General features: G+C 53.2%; 7 protein-coding genes across 7 annotated transcripts; 3 read left to right on the forward strand and 4 right to left on the reverse strand.

The window, feature by feature from the left end:
• Window positions 1–13: 13 nt before the first annotated feature.
• On the forward strand, window positions 14–929 carry J4E83_008866 (uncharacterized protein; the record flags this gene model as incomplete). Its single annotated transcript, XM_049335759.1, is given in 2 exon segments — window positions 14–19; window positions 39–929. 2 exon segments carry the CDS (start codon window positions 14–16, stop codon window positions 927–929), a joined length of 897 nt encoding a protein of 298 aa, XP_049185025.1.
• Window positions 930–970: 41 nt separating this feature from the next.
• J4E83_008867 (uncharacterized protein) lies at window positions 971–3,120 on the reverse strand (the record flags this gene model as incomplete). Its single annotated transcript, XM_049335760.1, has 6 exons — window positions 971–1,677; window positions 1,743–2,073; window positions 2,146–2,516; window positions 2,566–2,605; window positions 2,658–2,905; window positions 2,967–3,120. 6 exons carry the CDS (start codon window positions 3,118–3,120, stop codon window positions 971–973), a joined length of 1,851 nt encoding a protein of 616 aa, XP_049185026.1.
• Window positions 3,121–3,793: 673 nt separating this feature from the next.
• Window positions 3,794–4,392, reverse strand: J4E83_008868 (uncharacterized protein; the record flags this gene model as incomplete). The annotated part of the gene is made up of 4 exons (XM_049335761.1): window positions 3,794–3,986; window positions 4,068–4,135; window positions 4,188–4,322; window positions 4,378–4,392. The coding sequence occupies 4 exons, from the start codon at window positions 4,390–4,392 to the stop codon at window positions 3,794–3,796; spliced, it is 411 nt and encodes a 136-aa protein (XP_049185027.1).
• A 467-nt stretch (window positions 4,393–4,859) lies between these two features.
• J4E83_008869 (uncharacterized protein) lies at window positions 4,860–8,486 on the reverse strand (the record flags this gene model as incomplete). The annotated part of the gene is made up of 2 exons (XM_049335762.1): window positions 4,860–5,675; window positions 5,724–8,486. 2 exons carry the CDS (start codon window positions 8,484–8,486, stop codon window positions 4,860–4,862), a joined length of 3,579 nt encoding a protein of 1,192 aa, XP_049185028.1.
• Window positions 8,487–8,809: 323 nt separating this feature from the next.
• Window positions 8,810–11,204, forward strand: J4E83_008870 (uncharacterized protein; the record flags this gene model as incomplete). The annotated part of the gene is made up of 4 exons (XM_049335763.1): window positions 8,810–8,936; window positions 8,987–9,154; window positions 9,206–10,050; window positions 10,098–11,204. The coding sequence occupies 4 exons, from the start codon at window positions 8,810–8,812 to the stop codon at window positions 11,202–11,204; spliced, it is 2,247 nt and encodes a 748-aa protein (XP_049185029.1).
• A 2,920-nt stretch (window positions 11,205–14,124) lies between these two features.
• On the forward strand, window positions 14,125–14,938 carry J4E83_008871 (uncharacterized protein; the record flags this gene model as incomplete). Its single annotated transcript, XM_049335764.1, has 2 exons — window positions 14,125–14,311; window positions 14,373–14,938. The coding sequence occupies 2 exons, from the start codon at window positions 14,125–14,127 to the stop codon at window positions 14,936–14,938; spliced, it is 753 nt and encodes a 250-aa protein (XP_049185030.1).
• Window positions 14,939–15,235: 297 nt separating this feature from the next.
• On the reverse strand, window positions 15,236–16,929 carry GPI3 (Phosphatidylinositol N-acetylglucosaminyltransferase gpi3 subunit; the record flags this gene model as incomplete). The annotated part of the gene is made up of 4 exons (XM_049335765.1): window positions 15,236–16,304; window positions 16,357–16,745; window positions 16,795–16,829; window positions 16,881–16,929. The coding sequence occupies 4 exons, from the start codon at window positions 16,927–16,929 to the stop codon at window positions 15,236–15,238; spliced, it is 1,542 nt and encodes a 513-aa protein (XP_049185031.1).
• Between the last annotated feature and the right edge of the window lie 110 nt (window positions 16,930–17,039).

A 17,039-nucleotide genomic window follows, 5' to 3' on the forward strand; every position in this document is an offset into this window, starting at 1 on the left:
ATGTATCTTGTACATGCTCGTCAATGTGAGCTACGTAGGTAGCCATCGTCATCTTCAAGACCGGCGCTGACCGCACTCAGATGATCGTTGTTAGCAAAGAGCAAGAGCTTGCCTCAACTGATGTAGCACTGGCTTTCCTCAACAATGTCATCGGCCCCAAACACGCGTCTGCAATCCTCGCTATCTTCACGACCATCAACAGCTTCGGCAACGTCATCGGCATGACATTCACCCTTGCTCGCGCAAAGCAAGAAATAGCAAAAGAAGGCGTCCTACCATTCGCCAAGTTCTTCGGCGAGAACCGCATTCTCTTTCGCAAATACCGCGAAAAACACCATTCCAGCCAGTCTGAGCCCACTCCGCTAGGCGCGTTATTTCTCCACTGGGTATGCGCCGTGTTTCTCATACTGGTAACCTGGCCCATGAAGCCCTCGTCTGCGTACAGGATTCTCGCAAACCTATACGTGTACCTCATCGACATCATTCCTACCTTCATCATGGCAGTCGGCATGTTGTATCTCCGCACCTTTACCAAGTGGTCTCTCAAATCGCCTCTCCCAACTTGGCTGAGTGTCACCGCTGCTCTGGTCTACGCTATCGCTGGCGGCTTCCCCCTAGTCGCAGTCTGGATACCACCATTTCAATACTCAGACCTCGATGTTCACGACATCATTCCCGGGCTTCCTTGGTACGCGACGGGTTTGTTGTCGTGGATAATGCTGACATGCTGTATTGTGTATTGGGTCTCGTTTCGCTTCTTCCTTCCGCGCATTGGGCCTAGGAAAGGCAAAGAATTTGTGGTTGAGAGGGAGCCGGTGTTTCGTATGCAGAATGCGGAGAGAGTGCAGTGGCATGAGATTGTGCTGCATAGCTGGGTCATCAAGGCTCAGCCTGAGAAGAGGAGGGGGTATATGTTGGATGATCTTTGAGTTTAGCTTTGCATAGACATGCAGCACGGTCTAATCATACCCTACACATCCTCCTTCCCCTTGAACTCATTAGGCTGTACCATAACCCTCTTCTGCCTCAACCCTTCCCTCTCCTTCTCCTGTTCCTCCTCCTCCTCCCTCTTCTTCCTCCTCAAATACTGACAAAATTGACTTCGATCTCTCATTCTACCACCCCACCGCACAAACACGAACGGCACAACACATAGCGCCAGACTGAAGAACCCCAGCAAACTTGTCGCCCAAGCCACGCCCATAGTCCTATACATAGGCTTCGCAGCAAAAGGAAGCACAGCCCCAAACGAAGATCGTGATAAACTCGCTGCCGCCATCGCACTTGCGGCGAAGACTTCGTATGCATCGACGAGATAGTTGAGTAGAGCCATGAAGAGACATAAGTATCCCATTCCAAACAGTATCCCTGCGAGCGTGGGAACAATCCAATGGATGTCTTCTCTGCTCGTCCAGCCCAGCCAGAACGCGCTGATAACGAAGAAGGGACCGGCGATGCAAGCGAGAGGCAGCCTCCGCATCTCTTCGTTGCGCGACCAAGGGCGATTGAGGCGTTGGGCGCGGGCCAAATACCAGTCCCACGACAAGTAAATACCAGCGGAGATGAGGGCGCCGACACCGATGGGGAGGAAGGCGAGGCCTGTTTCGCCAGCGTTGAAGTGGTAGATGCCGGTGAAGATTATGGGGTAGGATTGTAGGAATATGTAGAATATGGCATCTTTGGGGGTGGGGGTTAGTAAGGAGATGGCTTTGTGCAGGGATGGTAGGGGAAGGTTGGCTTACAGGCGTAGCTTAGATACAAGCACGTGAAAAGTACAAGAGGTTCAAAGCAGATCATGCGTAGTGGCCGGGTCAGAATGACGGTGACGATGTGGTTCAAATCCGTCTTCTCTAGTTCGAGCGGCGCGATGATATTCTCATTACCCGTTTCCTTGCGTAGTCGCTTCGCGCGCCGCTTTAGGATAGTGGGACCGTATGTTTCGTCGAAGAAGTAGAAGAGCGGCCATGTTGCTCCGGCAAGTATGACTCCGATCCAAAAGGCCCAGCTCCAGGATACTACGCTGATGAAGCCTGATATTGGGGGTCCGAGGATGGGTCCGAATGTTGTTGCTGCCTGTTATACTCTGATTAGGTTTCCTTCCTTCTGCTAGAGGCCATTAGGAGGAAGGGGATAGGAGCCACATACCATGAAAATCGCCATACTCCTCCCCCGATACTTAGGATTGTGATAGATATCCGCACATATCCCGCCGACAACACTAATCGCGCAACTCCCTCCCACGCCCACCAACAACCTGAAGATGACGAGCGAAGCGAAGTTTGGTGATAGCGCCGAAGCGATGGAGAATATTGTGAAAAAGGCAAAGGATATCACCATGGTTCCTTTGCGGCCGTAGGATTCTGAGAGAGGGCCCCAGAGCATGGGGCCGCATGCGTAGCCAACTAGATACATGGATGTGGGGAGGATGAGCGCATATTCGTTGGTTTGGTTGAAATGGCGAGATATTGGAGCCGTGGCTCCGGCTGCTAGGCTGGAGGTCATGGTGCTGTTCATCACTTTGTCTGGTTCAGCTGAGTTGTCAAAAGAAGGATTAGGGTGGCTTACCACTCATGATAGCAACGACGAGGGCGTAGATCTTCTTCCACTGGAATACTTGTTAGTCCTTCTTCGAATCACTTTTCCATTGTTCAACTCACACGCCCCCAATTGTTAGGATTCTCAGGGTCTCCATCTTCAAAGCGGATAACCCGTCTCCCACTCGTGTGCTCATCGTGGACACTCGACGCCGGCGACGGTGAATTCGACCGTCCATGCGAACTCAGCGTTGAAGGTGTTCTCGACGCAACTTTCTCAATCGCATCCTCCTTCTCCGTATCGTCAGATGTGCCAGCATCTTTCTCAAGTTCCCTCAGTCGCGCAGCACGCGAGCTCTCTATAGCACCGGCTATGTTGACCCGTTAGTAACCCACACCCCCAACATCGCAGTAAGACGAAGTTATGCGTACAGCGATTTCTTGAACTCTGTCGACTCGTCGTACTTCTCTGACTCTTCGAAGTAAAACTGCGGACAAGAGCGACTGGTGAGGTAATGGCCTCATGACCCGGCCCTAAGCCTTGTTGTTCCCGGGAATAAGTTCGTTCCAGATCTGCACTCTCCATGCTGAAATGATTACCCGTAAGGATGACGCGCCTTGCTTTCCAGCAATTTGAGGTTCAAAGAAGCAAAACGGATGACTTTGCGAATGCAGTTAGAGAACGAAAACGGGTAGTAACAGACTAGAACTTGGGTAGTATACTGCGCGACCCCGCGCACTTGTGGATTAGCATCCGAGGTGTTTAAGTAGGCGCCACAATTCCCCTGATCAATAATTTTCGTGGCTGCACGTCTACCTGGTTTGTCGATCGTAGCCGTTACCGCATGCAGAGTAGGCGGGGCTTAACTTACGAATGCATGACGGGTACCGTTTAGCTGCGTGCGCCCTACGAGGCCCGACGGGGAACAAGACGTTATTATGCATCGGCAAACTTACCGATGCGCGGCTCTCCAAGTGGAACTCGGTGCATTGTTTGATAATTGACCTGTAATGAGTCACGTACGTTATCTTCTTTCGTTTTGCAAGGCAGGGAATGCGCGTTTGACTCAGATTACCATGTCTTCGGTCTGCGGATTAGTAAAGTCCGACGGTATGCGTTAGGAATTGTGGAACGCCGATTCGGAATTCGATCCATCTCGGAATGCGATTTCAGACTGGGACGTGTGTTGATTCTCGATTCTTGTTGCATGTATCTCCGTCGGCGAACTATCGCTGCAAGTCTACAGCGTATGCATCGCCTATGTCTCGAGGTTGATGCTGCGACCAAAGCGGCCGTAGAGTGCCTTCTTCAGCTCTCCCATCTCTTCTTGGATACCTTCTAGCTTGGCCTTGAGAGCTTCTACCTCGCTGTCAATGGTCTCTGTTGATGAACTCAGAAGCTCAAGGACCTGGGGTTGGGGTAATGAGACGAAGCAATCGCCGACTTTGTATCTGTGGGTTGTGATCAGCTTATTGATACTCTGGTCATATTAAGATGAGAAGCCGATTTGCAGCTGTTCGCAGAGAACTTACGGTACTTTCTCCTCTTCATCAACTAGCTCGAGTTCGCCTGAGATCTCCTCCAGGTCTTCCTTCTCCTTCTGCGCTATTGTTAGACCGAGTGCAGACCGAATGCGGCGGTTTGAATCATACAATCTTTGCCCTCAGCTCCTCTTCCAGAAGCTCTTCTTTCTGATGCAGAGAACTGAATTTGTTGATCTTCTCTTGATCTTCGCGGCGCACCTCTAGATCCTCGCTTTGGGCTGAGGCCTCTTCATCTTTCGTGAGCTGCCACCGTTAGCGCCAATTCGGGGAACACGATGCAAAAATTGATAGCACTCACCATACGGCGCTGCATGATGTGAGCAAGCGATTGTGAGTGCTGTCTGGGTGATGAAATCGAAATGAAGTTGAGTTGAGTAAGCAAGAGAAGTGAGAGACGTCGGTGGCTATGCTCCGGCGTTGCTCGTGCCTCCGAGTGTGAGAATGCCAAGACCGTCGCGAGGCAGGCGCGAGCCGGTGTTGAGTGGGCTTTCAGAACTATGCATCAAAACATTCTTTCAGTTCTTCAAACTGCACAAAATCGCCATCTATTTTTGATCGACGTAACTAACTAGTTGGTGCAAAAATTACGCGCGGGCAGGACGCGGTTGAGTGATGCTGTATATGCCACATGCTATCATGATGAATGTGCTAGTGCTGAAGATCGAGCGTAAACAAGCCGGGACGCCAGTTGATGGAATCGTAGTACAGTTGTAGTTCCCAAACACCCCGTGCTAGCTTCGCACAGCTAAAGCTACCCGACTACAACCTGAACGCTATACCCTACACAACCCCATCATTCCTCCCCAGATCTCCTTCCACCCTCTCAAACTGCGGCCCTCCCTCCTCCCTCTTCTCCACTAATTCGTTACTTGTCTGACTGTTTTGAGCGTCGCTCATAGCTCTCACAACATCACTCTCCGCCTTATCCCTCACCAACTTCCTCAACGCCTGTATCAAAAAGCCGCTAAAAACATCCACACTCCACTCATCGGGCACAATAGCCAACACATCGGCAACATCAAGCCACCCGCCAAACCGCTCGAGGAGTTCAGAGGTGCGCTCCACCCTCTGCGAAAGATCTTCTATCTGAAGGAATTCTCGGAGGAGATGGCCAAACATGCGTGATTGTTCTGACCGTGTGGGGATCTGGCTGTGCGACACGGGTGGTGCGCCGGGGGTGGCGCGGCGGTGGATGGATGCGTAGCCGTAGAGGCAGTAGCTTATTGCTGTGTTGTAATCGCCCAAACCGTGTGTAAGCAGTTTCAGCGCTTCTTCGTGGCGCTCTTGCCGGCCGTTTAGGATGATCATTTCGGAGACTAGTTCCTGGCTGTAGAGCTGCAGCCGGGATAGAACGGTATGTACGTCGTAGGACGAGGTTTCGCTGAGGAGTTGCAATAGGCGGATGCGGGCGTGCCACCATTCTGCGTCGAGCGCGTTGTCGGTTATGAAGGAGAAGTAGGTTGGTTTTGGGGGTTCGAGGATGCGGTAGGTTTCGTAGCTTTGGGAGAGGGTGGCGCGGGATGAGGGGGTGCTTTCGAGTTCGGTGATTACGGTGGAGAGGTAGAATGCTATGAGTTCGTTTACGTACTCTGGGTGCTGGGGACGGTGTTAGTAGAGCGAGTAAAAATGTGCGGAGGGGCTTACCTTTTTCTGGCCGAAGACAAGATACTCCAGGTACTCTTTGACAGCGCCTGGCGCCTTGTCTCTTAGTAGAGCGACAGCTCGAGTAGGATCAAACTTGACTCTACTCTGATCGTCCGCAAAGACTTGAACACCCAGCTTTGGATTCCTATTCGCAAGCCATGCGCCATATTCTTCTACCAGAGCTTGATCGCGAATCTTCCGTAGGTAGTCGCGCACCTTATGCTCGCCATCTACAAGTTCGCCTCCTTTGTCTTCCTCGCCTTCCAAGATCCGTTTCCAGGTCGCTAGCACATGTGACGCCTTGACGGAAGCCTTGCAGTTGCCTTGGTATAAGCGACTGAGTAGGAAGAGACGCTTGAATTGCTCCAATAACTCAACAGCACGGTCGAAGCACTCTACTTCTTTGTCCACCAGTTCGTAGAGTTCTGCTCGGTGAGCACCAGGGCTGGAAGTACCCTTTGGACTCCCTTGATCTAGTAGTAGGAGTATGTGAAGCAATGCTGCATCGACAGTCTTGAACACGGTCGGATCGTTTGTTACACTTGCCATGCCTTTTCGCTTCTTCCAAAATTGAAGGTACCGCTTTACGAAATGCAACAGATTGTCACCAAAGGGACCATTGACATTCGTTGGCATGGTCGAGAGATTGTTTTGTTGCAAGAAGTGCTCCACCAGCGTTGTGATGCCGCCATATATTTGTATGCCGTCTGAGCCCTGGACGACTTCTTGATCGAGAATCGGCATTAGGCTCAGGACAACCCGAGGATCTATTTCACCTTCGATGAGCGCTTGTTCGGTGATACGCTTCTCGTTTTCGAATATGATGATGTTCGTTTTGGTACGTAGAACCACGTCCATGAAGAGCATGAGCGAGGCCTTTTGACGAATATATATGAGACTAAGGTATTCAGACTCGTTGCGCGGCTCTTGTCCGCGGATATCGCCTAAGATGGTTTCTATGACTCTTCTGTCAGGCTGGATGCGGGTCGCATCTCCAATAAGCGCATACTGGGCTGCTTCGATTCGTGAATCCAATCGGGTCACTAGAGGGTTTCGTACTGTCCACCATATCTGGTCTCCGGCCCAGACGACAGTCTGTGACTGTAACTTGGACAGGCGCTCCGCAAACTCGCGGTCCGCATTTGCTTGGCGCTTTTCGACTTCATTGGACTCTTTCGCTGCTCCCTCAGATGAAGCAAGCTGCAACTTCCTGACGGTTAGTTTCGCGCCTACTTCCGAAATTACTAGATCGTAAGGCTGCACTACAGTGCGCATACCTATAGGCGTCGAGATATGTGAGCCTTTGGTCTGAACTGGCAGACCGAGTGGGCTGAAGTTGAGCCAGTGCTTGTCAACTTCTCCAGCACTAGGATCAACATCCCATCGCTGAATCTCAACTCCGTAGGTAATACTACCTTCCGCCTCTCGATGTACAACTGCCAAGACGTAACCTTCCTCAGAGTTCATGCCTTGACCCATAGAGGCCGAGAAATCTATGCCCGCGCCGTCTACAGCAATCGCATCAGGATAGCTACTGAACTGTATGCTACCTCTGCACATATCTCCATCGAGGTTTACGAACATGCCGACTCCTTGGTCGGAAGGTGTAGTGCCGACTGTCAACAGAAACTCGTTCGGATTTGGTGATGCGACGTGGGGTCTCAAAGGAATGAAGGGCGGCGGTTGTGGAACCTGTGGCTCTTCAGGTTGTGGTCTCTCCTCTTCGGTTGGAGCTGGTGGTAAAGGTTTATCGGGTGAAGTTGCGCCGCCTCGAGACTGGCTAGACGCTCTTTCGCCTTCTCCTCCCATGGCGGCTCGGCCAGGCGAGCGTGACGGAGCCGGTGACATGTCGCGAGAAAGTGATTGGGGCACGTCGAAACCATAGCGTTGAGCCGGAGCCCGTGGGCTTGCTGTTCTTGAAGGACCGCCTAGCCCAAGCACATTCAAACTTGTACTTCGAGAATGGCCGCGGTGCTCCTCGGGAGTTTGTGGATGCGAAGCGGAGGAAACGCTCCTAGATGGCGCATTTGGCACAGTCGCCAGATGCTCAGCGGCTCCGCCAATGTCGCCGGCGTCTGGATCCAAGGAAGAGATTGGAAACAGGCCTATCTTCTGTTGATGTACAACGTCCAACAGGGCATATGAATGCGCATCAGCAGCGCATGAGAACGTGTCTCGGCGGACAGAGACCAGACAGCCTCCGTATTCAATCGCCTTGATCGCTTTCGGGGGCGAGTTCTCGGATATCTGCACCAGTCGCAGGCGCTTCTTGAGGCCGATGACGACTACTACGCCATCCTCAGCAGAACCTTCGATGTCGTCGTTCAAGTCGACACCTCCAACCCACAGACATCCTATCGGCTTGAAAGTCGAGTCGGGGCTCAGCTCGGGTAGCGAGTATATGGAGAGGGTATTGTTGCACAGCACACAGGCCTTGCTGATCTTGGGGAGCAGGAGAATCTGCTGCACACCGGGCCCATTGCTGTCGTTATGGGGCGGTTCTAGTCGCGAGGCGATGATGGCCGTGGGCTCTTCGGAGGGATCGTCGGTCTCGGGCGGCAGGAGGACGAAGTGGATGATCTCGGCGGCGGAGGTGCCAACATAGAGGTTGCCGTTCCACACCTCTACACACGTGATGCGCACGTCAGTAGATGGTCCGTCAGCGGACAGCGGGAGGTTTGCGACGAGCTTGCGGAGGATGTAGGGGCCGTCTTGCGGGGGCGGGCGCCGTGTCGCGGGCGGTTGGGAAGGTGCGTCTGCCATTGTTCTCAACCTTCATATGCGCCATGGCAGGCTATGGCAGCGGAGTGTAAGAGGCGCGCATGGTGCGTGTTGGATGTGCGCTCGTGGTGCCTGGTGAGCTCTCATGGCGGCAGTCCACCAATTAGGGCCGCCCAACGCCGCACCTTCCGCGGTTTCACGGCAAGCTGGGTGCATACGTAACCAACTCCATTCCATGATTCACAACGCGCCGTGAAGGCTTCTGGGAGCAGACTACGACAAGGCCGCGAGACATCGCAGTACTTTCGGATTTCAATTACACGTCTCTCTCACTTGCAGCCACGGATACAGACTGAAGCGCAACCATGGAGGGCGGAGTAGACATGGATGAGAGGGTCGAGACTCCACCCAGTGCCGAGAGGCAGGAACCAGTCGCAGAAGAAGAGCAAGAAGAGGGGAACAAGTTCCAAAAGGCGATCGGCGCATGGAGAAGTGCGAATTCCCGTGACGCGTATGATACGACTAGGCTAACAATGCGCCAGACATCGACCTCACCACTCTCATTCCGCAGCTCGACACGGTAGCCTCGGATCTTGTCGCACACCAAAGAGACACTCTCACCCAAAGGAAGGACCTCGCGCAGAAGACCAAAGACTTTCGGAAACTCGACGATGCAAGCAAGCTCAGCGACATCAAGGGCCTCTTGAAGTGTAAGCCTCCACTCGCGCAGCTGACTGAGCTCTACTAAGCCAGATTCGCAGCATACCAGAATTTCATTGATCTTATATCCAACCAGTCCAAGACGGTACAGGCTGCCTTCTTCCAAGTCTACTCGCCGCTCTCTGAAGCACCCGACCCATATCCTCTCCTCGAAGCCTCCGTCGACTCGCTTGTGACCTCCGAAGAACTCGTGCCAAAGCTCACGTCTGAGAACGAGCGCCTACAGAAAACGGTGGCGAAACTCACCACACAACTCGACGATTCAGACAAGAAGTTGGAGGAGGAGCGGACGGCACGGAAAGCCCTCGAGGACAGCCGAGACAGCAAGATCAAAGACGTGGAAGCGTCATGGTCGGCTGTGCTGAACGAGAAGCAGGACAACTGGGAGTCAAAGGAGAAGAGCCTGGAAGAGAAGGTCGAGAACCAGGACCGACTGTTGAAGGAGCTCAAGGCCAGTTACGAGGTCTCACAGCGACTGGGTCAGGGTGAAGCGTCTGAAGAAGAAGGCGGTCGCGGTGCTACTGCGGCGGAGCTTGAGATCGTTAGCTCAGAGCTCGAGCGAACAAGCCACCGACTGGCAGAAATCACAGCACGGAACGAGCAACTACGCCTCGAGTTGGCCCAGTCTGCATCTGCGCCAACGCAACAGGTTGCGGTTGAAGACGATCCGGCCTTCCTGCGATTACGATCCGAGAACTCATCACTCCTGCGAAAGCTCGAGAATGCGCGCTTCGAAAAGGACTCCGAACGAACACGGCTCGAGACAGAGACACGAAGCTTGGAACGGGAGATCAAGTCGCTGAGGAGTGAAAAGGAGGCTCTTCGCGAGAAGGTGCAGAAATGGGGCGACTATGAGAACGTGAAGCAGGAGTTGGAAGTGCTAAAGGTAGGCTCTTCACTTGATACTGTTGAGCCCAAGCTAATTTGCGGTAGTCAATCGAATTCGCAACAGGCGATGACGACGACGAAGCCACCGAGATCGCCCTCTCGCAGAACAGCACATCCGGCAAGGGCAAAGGCGAAACACTGGAGCAGCTCCTACTCGCTCGCAACAAGAAGCTCAGTAACGAGCTCACCGTTATGCGCGTCTCACACCAAGACCTGCACAGCAGGCTAGAAGCTCTACAAGAAGAGCTCTCAAACACAAACATGGACCTAGAAAAGTCACGCCAACTCAACGAGACTCTAGAAGCCGATCTGGAGAAAGTCCAACAAGAAGCCACAAACGCCTTCGACCCGTCAGGCATGTCCGTTGCAGGAACCTACGTATCGCGTTACCCGCAATCTTCCTTCGGCGGAGGACGACGAGGCCGCTCATCACCCACATCCTCCATAATCTCCGGCTTCGACAACTCGTCGCAAGCACCCACCCTAGCCTCTCTACGTGCCGGAGGAGGAGGAGGAGGAGAACCCATGGGCGGCGGCTCCGGCATCCTCCCCATGATAACCGCCCAACGCGACCGCTTCAAGAAGCGCAACTCGGAGCTCGAAGCCGAACTGCAAAAGTCGTACCAAACCGTCTCCTCCCTCAGAAGCGAGATAGGCGCGCTACAAAAAGACAACCTAGACCTCTACGAGAAAACTAGATATGTGAGCAGTTACAACGCAGTCAACAGAGGCCCCGCCTCCAGCGCCTCAAGTTACGGCGCAAACCCCAATCCCTCGGCCATCAACATCGATTCCGGAGGCACAGGTGGGTCAACAGTCGACACCAAATACCGCTCAGCCTACGAGTCAAACCTCAGTCCGTTCGCTGCGTTCCGGGGCCGCGAGAGCGCTCGCGCAATGAAGCGCATGCACCTCTTTGAACGCATGGTTCTGCGCGTTACTAAATTTGTGCTTCAGACGAGGACGAGTCGGAATATCTTTGCGGGGTACCTGCTTGCGCTGCATTTTATGGTGTTTTATTTCTTGTTTAGCTTTGAGGCGGGGGCTGCTGGGGGCGCGGCGGTTGTGGCGGGGCCGAGTGTGCCTGGTGGACCGGTTCCTGGGCCTGAGGACCCCGGGGTGTGGCATAATGAGGATGATGGGACTAGTTGAGGGGTGAGGGATGGGGTGTATTATTAGGATGGGTTTCGGGTGGGTGAAGGTTGCTATTGTGTACGTATGTGCCTTGGGGGCTTGGGACTGGCGGCGATGATACATCAAATTATTCATCAGGATTATCACTGATAATAATGATGAATAATTTGATGTTATCAACCTCGCCAGTCCCTACTATCCCGTCCATGGCACAGCGACAATGATAAGCCTTTGCTGTACCTGGAGACTCAGAAGCGGCCATTTGAAGAGCCTTTCCTCCAACAATTCTATAAGTCTCACGTCGATCGAGAAAGGGATCGATGATCAGCGATCACTGTGGGATTTTGGATCTGAATATAGGCGCTGGGATCTTTTTACAGAACTGAGGTGCCTTGTTCGACTTGATATTCCTTGTAGCATGAGGTACAGTGACAGTCGATCAATATGGACCCCATGTCGAGCATCCTCCAAATAGTCTACTGATAGGCTTCATAACGAAAGCAGAACCAGTACAGCATATGCATATGACATTCCTTAGCACACTTTGATTAGCAAAGATTGGACATGCCGACCTAGAGCCTACCGCATGTCAAAACCACTGTTGTGTAACCATTTTGATATCGCAGCGCATCGGTATCTCGACCACCCGCCGGCGGCTGGCAGATGCTACCCGAGCGCAACGAATCATCTCGGAAAGCCGTGTCCATACAGGTCCATGGTTTCTTCGTCCTTATCCTGTGACCTAGATTGGCAGAACTGGAAAGAACAGCAAGACATCGTTCCAAACAACGCAAAAGTGGCAAACCATTCGCAAGCGCGAAGGACGTCTCGCGGTTATGTATAGCCGACAGCGTACTGCCCTCAGGGCATCTGAGTGGCCATCTCAAAAAACACATGGCGACACGCCATCCCTTCATAATCCTTCCATCTCGATTCCTCCCACCTCGTTCCTACAACCAGCAGGAAAACCACTAGAATAGCATGAATCGATAGAAACACAGATGGCGACACGCTTCCATCCTCCAGCTTCCTTGGTTCTTCTAGCAGAACCGCTCTCGAGCACTGCCATCCAACGAAATGGGTATCGAGGAACAGAAACCGGGAAAACGGCCATGCAAGAGCGGAATGTCAAACAAAGATCCCCGCTTACCCATCTGCCCAATCCACCTGCACGACATTGGTATGTCTGGCCAGTGACCAGCGAGCCAAATACAACCATCCAATCCACAATGCCAGTCGAGAAAACCAGAGACCTGTTCGCCGGCCGCTGGCTGCCAATAGCGAAGCGCCGAGATATCGTTCGAGGATGCTAGCGCCTGGAGCCCTGTCCAGGCCCGTTCTGGTCTCTCATTGGCCAACCTCCACCTTATCCCTGTGAGTAGCTGGATGAGGTATATTAGCTGTCATTTCTTTCACCTTCCCGTCGCTGCATGCAGTGTGTATTAATAGTCTTTTTCTGTGGAGGTGGGGTTATTTGCGGTATTTGTACCTTCTACATCTGGTTTGGTGGTGCGGGAAGGTGCAGGTGGGTATCTGCGACCAGCGACGCCAGCGACGGGTGGGTACAGGGTAATGGTACTAGGGCATGTGGTAGCTTGGGTACTTGCCAGCTGATGATTGCGTGACTAGGTGTAGGACGGGCGGCTCTGCGGGTAGTGGGTGGTAGAAGTGGTTGAAGGAGATGGAGGGAAGAGGGAAGGAAAGTGGAAGGACTGGGTGTGGAGAGGGCGGTTGATGGGCTTGATTGTAGAAGTTTGTGAGGGTTCTTGGTTTTGCACTGTACTGTAGTAGGTAGGTAGCCAGTTCTGATCGCGTGCTGATTTCCAACCTGCCAGACTCGAGTCTTGCTGGCGCTGGCAAGACATGTCCGTGAGGTTTCCAAACTCAGCGCAGGAAGGCGGGCGACATCCGTCTTACTTCAACATCAATCATCAACTATCTATACTCACACACCCACAACACAGCCCCAACTCCAAACCTCCACCTCCCATCAGCACATCATCAAGCACCCCTCCCGACGATCACAGATCTGCCCATCTCCATCTCCATCTCGCATCAGCACCTTAACCCTCTACCCCATCACCAAATTACCAACCCCCTCCCGTCGCAATCCCCAAAATAGCCATCTCGCCAGCCGATCCCCACGGGCGTTTACAGCACTAACCCCCAAACCCGGCTAGCGGCCGTCTTGACCACCCCCAGGCGCGCTCGGCAGAGCAGCGAACCACAACACACCTGCCATCCCTCCCATCTTGCACGAAACGCTGTGAGCCTATCACACCCCCGCCAGCTATATTTGGGGTCTTTTCCTTGCCTGCATTAGCGGACTAATCGAGCAAAGCGAGCGAAAGCAGTGGCTGGAAGGGCGAGTGGGACACGGCGGTAAACGGTTGCTCGGCTTCGCAGACTTTGTGCGCGAGTAGTCTGTTGTGTGGAGCGGGCACTACGCGCTGGGAGTAGGATAGCGATGGCGCAAAAACTGGTTCGTTTCGTAGTGTAGCGCGATGGGTACGTTGTGTATATAGGAACATGGCATACACGGCCTCGTTGACGGTTTCCACTCACACACTCCATCAACACAACAACATCTCACTTCCCTCTACAAGAGACCCGCTTTCGTCGTCGTCGCGTACTTTCCTTTGGGCTTCTTTCCTTGAGGGTTATTTCTGACGTTTGTTTCATTTCGCTTGGACCGTTTTATTCATCTTACGGATCTCATCGCTTCCGAGTCTTACAATAGCTCAGCAACAACAATCTATTCCCGGAATACTATCATACCGGCGGCAAGGCTTACACTGGATTCTTGAAATACGCTTGGTTTTCTGGTATAAACATCGAGACGGTCGCACTCTATTCGAACATCACACAAGCATCCAAGACTTCGACTCGGCAATCTACTCTGCATCAAGATCTATATTACACCCAAGACATCCCAACCATGATCTTCACCAACACCCTCAGCCTCGTCTTGGCCCTGGCACCAGCCACCATCTTCGCCGCTCCCAGCCAGACCGTCGACTCGATAGCAGCTTTGATCCCAAGGCGGGACATCCCCGCGGTCATCTACAAGGAGTTGTTGAAGACAGACTCACTATGTGATCTTTCCAACGTTGCTCTCCCTGCTGGTACGTCCCCCCATCCCCACCACCAACCATCCAAGAAACAACCCATATTAACACGCCCCAGCACCCACCCCCCTCGCCGCGCCCGCAAAAGGCACATCCCTCCGACACATCGCCATCGGCCGGGGCACCCAAAACTACACCTGCGCCGACTCCTCCTCCTCCACCATCCCCAAAGCCACCGGCGCCATCGCCACGCTCTTCAACGCGACCTGCGACGCTGCCCGCCTCAACGTGAACATCCTTGGCCAAGTCACCGACCTCGCACTCAACTACGCGATCCCCACGTCCGCAGAGGCAGACCAGCGTCTCAGTGGGCACCACCAGTTCACCGCCGCCGGCGTCCCTCTCTTCATGCTTGAGACCGACAAGAACGATTTCGGTCGTGTGGAGTGCGCTGTTAATGCGAAGAGCGCTGCGCCCGCGACTGCGACCAAGGGAACGAATGGTCTGGGTAGTGTGCCGTGGCTCAAGTTGAACGCTACGGTTACGGCTGAGGGTCAGGCAGCTTGGGCGTACAACGAGGTTTACCGGATACACACTGCGGGTGGTATGGCGCCTAAGGACTGCAGTGGGATTGAGGGCAGTTTTACGGTCGAGTACAGTGCGCAGTACTGGTTTTACGCTTAAGTCATGGCGACTTAGCTGTGTTGTTGACATCTTCTTTCCCGTTTTTTTCTCCTTGTACAAAGCATTTTCATCGGCGTTGGGGGCACAGGAATGGGGAGTACCCGGTTCAGCGTTCCGGCAGGAGCATAGTAAGCCTATCTGGATACGGGCTTCGATTAGTAGTTGGCATATACCATTCTCCGCGATTCTCTGTTCATAGCTCATAGTTGGGCGAACAGTAATCGTAATATTCAAATCACAAAAGCCGCTGACACGTCATCGTCTCGCTCTTTTCAAGTGATGTCTTTGCCCTGTGTCTCAACTATCCTCTGGTTCCTCTCTCTTCGGTTTTCGATGCCTCGAGCTTCTCTTTCGGAGTAAAGTTCCCTTTTCAGGGTCGATTTCGGGTACGAACAGCTTGTTGACTTCTCCTTTCGCTTGCATGACCTTCTTAGGCCAATCATAGCATATGTCGATGCGTGATCTGGGTGCGAAGATTTCCAGAACGAGGTAGATGAGGTAGTCGACGATGACACAGATGCAGAAGAGCTTGCCTGCCCAGATGCCGCAACCGAAGTATCTCTTCAGCCGCTCGATAAGAGCGAAACTTTGCACTCCTGCACGACCACGCGTGGCACTCCATGCGCCAGCTGCTCCTGCGCCTTGGTAGAAATCGCTGTGACTGATTACGCCGCTAATGCCGTCGTAGACTCTCTCTGTTCGCTGCGCAATGTCGGTCCAGGAGTACATCTGCTTGACCTGGTTATGGAAGAGCTCGGTTCTGACCTTTCCAGCTCGTAGTTTGGCGATGGCACGGCCTGTTGCTACGACAAGATCGTCTTCTTCGGGTGCCGCGAATTCAACCATGTGGGTGGGCAGCACTTCAGGGATACCTCCAACCCGGGTTGCTACGACGTAAAGCCCACATGATGCAGCTTCCACAATGACGGTTCCGAAAGCCTCTGTCAATGAGGGGCAGAGGTAGATGTGGCCCCGTACCATGACATCTCGCACTTCTTCATGACGGACTGGACCGATCATGAGAACCTTGTCTTGCAACACATTGCGCTCGATCATCTGTTCGAGATCAATAGCCTTTGGCCCATTGCCAGCGATGATGAAGCGAACGTTTGGGTTCGCAGCAACGATGTGGGGTATAGCAGCGACTAGCAGGTCGGTGCCCTTGTTGTAGTATAGCCGTTGTATGACAATGACGGTGATAATCTCATCAGGGCCCATTGGTTGCCGCGGACCAGGCGCCTTCTTTGTATCTTTTGAATCGACCGAATCGTGGGATAGAGGACGGAAGTTCTCTGCAACGACCGCGTTGGGTATGACAGAGACCATGAGAGGGTCTAGCGAGGCTCGAAGGACGGTGTTCTCTTTGCTACAATGTGTTAGCAGCTGCCAGCCCTGAGAGAGTACCAATGGAGACATACCAAGTATGACTAACGCAGATAACATGGTCCACGTCACTCAGGGTAAACTTGAGAAGCTTGTTCGTGAGTATGCTTCCCGCATCCGCGAATCCAAAGAGACTGTGATCTGTGAAGACGGTTCTCAACCCCATAGTCCTCGCATGCAGAATCGCCTCGTGGCACAGACTACTGAGACTAGCATGGCCGTGTACGATGCCGATGTTTTCGCGGATGACGATGTTTCGGAATATGGGAAAGAAGGAGAAGACGGTCGGAAAGGTGGTTTCGCGGTATATAACCCAGAAAGGGACGTAGTAGACTTTCAGGCCGTTGGTCAGGTAGCGAACGCCAGTCCGGCCGGCGTAGGCGTGTGTTATGACGATTACTTTGTGGCCGCGGTCGATGAGTTTCTGGAGATGTTAGGTGTGAATACAGTGGGACTTAGTAATGGGGACCTACACTGGACAGTTGGTACATGTGACTTTCGACTCCTCCTACGATTGATGAGTACTGCGCCGAGTCTCAAGACGCGGCTAGGTGCATACCGGGTTGAGGGTAGAAATTGTCGCTGACCATAGCAATATTGTACGGCATGATGGCGGATTGTGAGGACTGACACCTCGAGTCTGCTCAGAAGGATACATGGCGCTCAAGCCTGGGCGCAATTGAAAGGTACCATGGGTGTATCTGGCGGGGAGCACCTG

Source organism: Alternaria metachromatica (assembly GCF_023757995.1).
Source record: "Alternaria metachromatica strain BMP 0045 chromosome Unknown scaffold_28, whole genome shotgun sequence".
Taxonomy (NCBI): domain Eukaryota; kingdom Fungi; phylum Ascomycota; class Dothideomycetes; order Pleosporales; family Pleosporaceae; genus Alternaria; species Alternaria metachromatica.